At 36.8% G+C, this 6,000-nt stretch overlaps 1 protein-coding gene across 4 annotated transcripts in view; it reads right to left on the reverse strand.

The window, feature by feature from the left end:
- The window catches only part of tpm2 (tropomyosin 2 (beta)), a 28,786-nt gene extending 23,773 nt beyond the window's left edge, over positions 1 to 5,013 (reverse strand). For all 4 annotated transcript variants that reach the window (XM_063014535.1, XM_063014536.1, XM_063014534.1 and 1 more), the window contains exons 1-2: positions 4,768 to 5,013; positions 1,479 to 1,604 (exon numbers count right to left, since the gene is read on the reverse strand). In XM_063014535.1, the coding sequence (XP_062870605.1) occupies positions 1,479 to 1,604; positions 4,768 to 4,881 (240 nt within the window). In that variant the 5' untranslated portion in view covers positions 4,882 to 5,013. The remainder of the gene's footprint in view (positions 1 to 1,478; positions 1,605 to 4,767) is intronic.
- Between the last annotated feature and the right edge of the window lie 987 nt (positions 5,014 to 6,000).

The following is a 6,000-nucleotide window of genomic DNA, read 5'->3' on the forward strand; positions in this document are numbered from 1 at the left end:
TCATTACGGGGGATGACAAGACTTTGGCATAGCATCGTATCTCCAGGAATATACAGTATATATCAGCTTTGTCTTGCTTGGATTAGGCTTAAGCTTAAATTGACACCCAAGAGATATCTGCCAGACATACCAAGGTAATGGCTGAAACTTGAGTGTTGTGAATGTGCTGTGATGGATTGGCACCCAGGCCATGGTGTTTTACCACCTTGTACCCAGTGTTTCAAGGATTGACTCTGGATTCTTCACAACACCAATTCAAGTAAAGTGGATATTGAAGTGAAATAAATGTATGGTAATTGTATTTGTAACTGATAATGAAGACAAGTGTTTGTAGGTTTATGTAATGCATTGTTTACACTGTTAACATAGATACACTCTAAATAGTAATCTCTTTTTTGTAACATGACAATGTTTAAATCAGTGGTCTTTGGGTCACACCAGGCTGCAACATTGGTCTCACGGGCCGCACACACATACATTAATGTTTAAAAACAACAAGTATAGCATATAGAAGTCAGGGCCACATGTCTATGTGTTACACTGACTGTAGGTTGATTCAAATTAGTGCTAAATGCTGCTAAACAGACTTAATTACACACATCTGGCCCATGTATAGCTATTAGAACTTCACTATAGGATAGTTAAGAAGAGATATTCTGTATGGGTAATACTTTTGCTATCTGAAATATTAAAATCCATGCCTTGTGCCGACTGAATGAGTATTTGCAGTAACTGCTGAAGTGAGAAGTGGTTGGCAATTTCTCAAGTGTGGCTGTCAACACAGAGATTATTGCTCAGTTGTTCATGCCAAGGATTAATGGCATGGAAATGAATAGAGAAAAGAGTCATGACAGAATGACTGACAGGAACAAAGTGGTGATATTTAACTGTAAAATAACCTGCAACAACCTAGTATGGTTGAATATACCTGATGGTTAATTATACACCTATTGTACCACATTTATTCATCCAAAGCAACACTCAGTTGTAGCCAATTACAATGCACCATTGTAATTTGTGAAATTGTGATATTTGATTACAAGACCAGTACATCAACCACTGAGCTACTGCTGCACTCCAGAGTTAACAACACCTGGTATTGCCAGGCAGTGTCCCAACAGAATATTAACCAGGCTGAACACTGCTTAGCATTTTAATGTCAGAGCTATTTATAAGCTGTATTTTAATAAATAGCTCCACTATGTGGTGGAATTGAACACTGCACGAATATTATGCCCCTTTCTCTTTACAGGCTTGTTAAGTGGGGCGTCCTTGAGAGATCATGTCTGACTATTGGAACTCAGTTTATTTTACATGGGTCTACAGTGCCACCTACTGGTCAAAACTACTTTAAATACCATTAACACAATTTTTGTAGTGATCATCTTCTGTAATGCATCTCGTTTCCAATGAATTTTAAAGGTTATGGACACTCACAGTGTAAAAATGAAAAATGTCAGTGAATTTGTGTCACTCACGTCTGTAGCTTTTTTCTCGGCCTGTTCCAGCTTCTCCTGTGCATCCTTCAGTGACTCTGAGTACTTATCCAACTCATCCTCCACACCCTTCAGCTTCTTTTGCAGCCCCAGCAGCTCCTCTTCCAGCTGAAACACACACACACACACACACACACACACAATAAGTTTGTTGGTAGGACTGAACAATATGGTGGTATTAGATATCATGATACACTGAGGCTTTATGATATATAATACTATATAACAAGTATATAATATATAAATCCTTATATAATCCCAAAGAAATATAATATATAACACACCCCCCACATACACAAACACCACAAATAAGTTGATACACATGATACACTGAGACTTCATGAACATATATATTATATAAAAAAGTATATAATATATAAATCCTTATATAATCCAGCATATACGTATATCCCTATCTACATATATATATATATATATATATATATATATATATATATATATACATACTGTATATATATATATATATATATATTTATCTATATATATATAGGGCTGGGCAGCTACATAATTATGTATAGCTTTAAAATGTATATACACTGTATATATCTTTTATAAAATAAAAACATTTCTACACCCCTTCTTTTATTTTTTTAATTTTTCCCAATTTTCCTTCCTTTTAGTCGTATCCAATTACTCGATTGCATTTCGCTTTCTATCTACTGATGCTGATCCCCACTGCTGATTGAGGTGAGCGAGACTGACACACGCCCACTCCAACACTTGTGCAATAGCCGACTGCATCTTTTCACCTGCATGAGGCGAGTTTATATGTGGATCAGCGTTGTGCATGAAGAGCCACACCCTGTCCACATTATTCCTTGACTCTGTGCAGGCGCCATCAATCAGCCAGCAGAGGTTGTAATTGCATCAGTTTTGCGGCCCCTCTCCGGCTTCCCATCCCTGTATGAACAACAAGCCAATCGTGGATGGCAGAGCTGAGTTTCGAACCGATGAGTTCCAAATTTCAGCTCTGGTGTGCTAGCGTGTTTTACCGCTATGCCACCTGAGTGGCCCTACACCCATTCTAATTAGTGGGATAAATATCCTTGCTCAACTAAAGTGGAACAAATGTTCAACCACTGAGCAGTTAACACAAGCTCAGAGAAGGACTGCTGAGAGATGTAACATGTAAAAATGATCTGTACATGTTTGTAACATCCAAATTCTAAATTGCCTTTGAAAGCAACATCAGCTCCATGATTTTTTACTGGACTTGGGAACAATAATTAATGCTCATTTAACATGCATGAAATTACACCTGCATGAAACAGACACTAAAACTAGCCAGAAGCCAGGTGAGCCAATATGTCCCATATCTAGCTCCCTTAAACCTGGCTTTTGTATATTGTTTTCTTTTGTTCCTTAGAAACAGCCTGCTACTGTATATATCAGTGGAAACCACAAGTTCTGCTATGAAAATAGACCCAGTCAATGGGCAACCATAATTAAAGCTTGTAGGCTAAGTTCAGTTTCAAAAATGTGCCAAAACCAAGGACATTGTCTGTCTGTGGTGTTCATATTATAAGAACAAGAAAATGTCTGTGGGCAGATTCTCGGGCTGACTGACTGTAAAACTGGTACAAACTAGTACAGGTCTGAGTTCGATCTGTGTCATTACAATGGCTTTTTTAAGTGATAGGCACAGCTGCTCCTCTCTCCACAGTAAAGAGAGACACAAAGGAACATAAGCCTAAAATAAAGGGACTATAAAAAGCAGTTGTGAGTGACAGAGCTGCTGGTGTGAGCACAATGTGGTCATGATTGATGTTAATCATGATTAAAACCAAACTCTGCCTGTGTCTGAGCTTCAGTTATGTGAAGCATTGCAATTTGGATGTCATGTGTAGCCTAAGTCTGCTGTGGTTGGGCAACCTCTGACCCACCATACAGCCTTGATCCCTTTGTGGACAGAAACAATGTCAAGGTAAAATAACACCAAATAGAACATGATCACAAGGTTGTCTTTAGAAATGACCTGAGTATGAATCAGTTCTCTGAGACAGCAACCAGATAATACAGTTACAATAATACACTGTTTAATATATTTTTCTGCCAAGGCTTAAAATGAACAACTCTATACTAATACTTTTAAATACAAATATTAGTGTTAGCAGGCCGTTTAGCTAATGCTATTAAGCCTTTACTAAAATATGTAGGTCATGGTGGCACCGTATTTCTAGCGTCTTAATTTGTTTAATGTGTTTTCTCATTTCCAGCAGTTTAATAATAGTGAATATATACCAACCGCAAATAACTGCAATTTTATGATGGAAACAGAACTACATAAAAAAAATGTCAGCTAGCATGTGCTAGTATGCTAAATCACAGTAGTTATGAATACAAATTTTAATTATATAATTATTATATAGCTAAATTATAGTAAATAAATACAGTATTTGCTATAATAAACATGATAATATAGAGATACTGTTAGCAAACAGTTATATAGTCTAAAATGTAAATCTTACAAGATTTAGGATCTTGTTATAATAAGCTCTTTACTGAATAAGTACAGCTTCACTTATTTGAAGAATTTTTGTACAACTACAAAATTATTATTTATTTAATTAGGCTTTTAAATAAAAACATCAAAGATTAAAATATAATTTTTCACTTTGTTTCCATTTAAAAACCATTATATTAGGGATATGAGATATGACTATATATTTATGACTCAGGTGCCAGTAAAATGATTGTAATACTCTTTTATTAGGAATGATGGGTATCATTGGATGCCAGTCATTTCTTGACTCACAAGTCGCTTTGTTTTTCCATTAAATATTTAAGAAAACTATTGGTATTAATATGGTGCCACCAAATTAAAAGCAAAAAGTTTAAGGAATATTGTAAAATGTATCACGTATATCATTAAAACATTATCATACAAAATTATTTGGTGTTTTTTTACATGTCGCCCATCCATTAGCATCCATTTGGCCTGCCAAGTAGATCTTTGTTCTCTTAGACACTTCTAGTTCCCAGAGTATTCCTTGGCCCTTCTTCGCTCAGGCTTTTACTTACCCCCTTCTGACTTCCATTTGTACCTATTTCTAATTAAATATTTTTTAGTTTGATGCTGTGCTCATCAATTAGGTTTTATGTACCCTATATCCCAACACTAATATTTCAAAAACAACAAACAATTAATTACAGGTGTACACAAGACATATTGTCCTTTAGGTTTAGTACAGGTGAATCCCACTATCTCTCACATATACCCCCACTCATCCAGCTCATTTAACTCCATTACCAGTTTGCACTTATCCTCAGCTCCCTTCTTGTCTATTTCAGCTTGCTCTGCGCGGTCAATGGCATTTTCCTTGTCCAATTTAAGCATCTGCATTTTCTTCTTGATGGCCTCCATGGTGGCAGCTGGTGAGTAGTTTCTCCTGAGGGCTGAGAGAGCTGGGAGCAGGCGCCGAGGGCAGATGAGAAGTGACCAGCTTTGACTAAGCCAGCAGAGTAAAGCTGAAGCAGCTGAGCCCAATTGGACGGTGTAGGTGGGAAGGCAGGAATCCTCTCCAAAATGAGAGCAGCACTTTTTTTGGAAAGCTTGTTGAAGTAACTGGGAGGAGAGGAAGGGGGAGGAGAAGTGAGGGAGCACGATCTGATCCAGCTCCGCTCAGGAATTGGTTTAGATTGACTGAGAGCTTTTGTCCTTCTTTGGGAGGCTTTTAATGCACCAGGCTCAGTGAGGAATGAACTGGGCTGTACTGTTCAAAATTCATGTGGAAACTTCTGCTGCTGTATTTATCACATTTTGTAACAGATGGTTTTCAAAAAGCAGTTTTCTTGTCTTTATATAAACACAAATATATATTTCCACATCCTGGGATTTGCATCTATTTTGTGATTTTGTTCATTTGAGTTGTTTTTACTGACACTGGTTGAGTATTTGGCAGTTCTTATGGGCAGTGGTCTATATAGTAAAGTTATACACAACATGGGGCAACTGGGGCACATACATCTTTACAAAATTCTTCTTAGCTTTGCCAAGTTGCAGAACACAAATGTACAAATGTTTTAGGTCCTACTACAGATGTTTAGTGGGGTTTGGATTAATTTTTTTTCATTGTAAAATACAGTGTTGCTTTGTCAGTGTGATTTGCCTCAACATTCGTAAATGCCCTTTCCAGTTTAGGGTGTCCATTAAAGCAGAGCAGGTCAGTATTTTCTCTTTTTTTTTGATATACTGTGCACTATAAAGCTCCCATAAATCCTGAGTAGATTGCCAGGTCCTGTTGGTGCAAGGTATTTTATAATCTGATCCAGCCGACTTCATTTACAGAAGGGATAGTGTGACGTGCTGGTGTATCTTGTTATATTTGCACCATAAAATATCATTTTACTAATTTTCCCCAATGATTATGGTTGTACATTTGCAGATAAGTAGTATTACAGATTCTCCAAATCTAGACAGTGTTATCTACTTACAAACCTACGCACCTGATATATGCTAGATACTAATTACACTTTGTATTTT

This window comes from Trichomycterus rosablanca, chromosome 18 (genome assembly GCF_030014385.1).
Source record: "Trichomycterus rosablanca isolate fTriRos1 chromosome 18, fTriRos1.hap1, whole genome shotgun sequence".
In the NCBI taxonomy this organism is placed as follows: domain Eukaryota; kingdom Metazoa; phylum Chordata; class Actinopteri; order Siluriformes; family Trichomycteridae; genus Trichomycterus; species Trichomycterus rosablanca.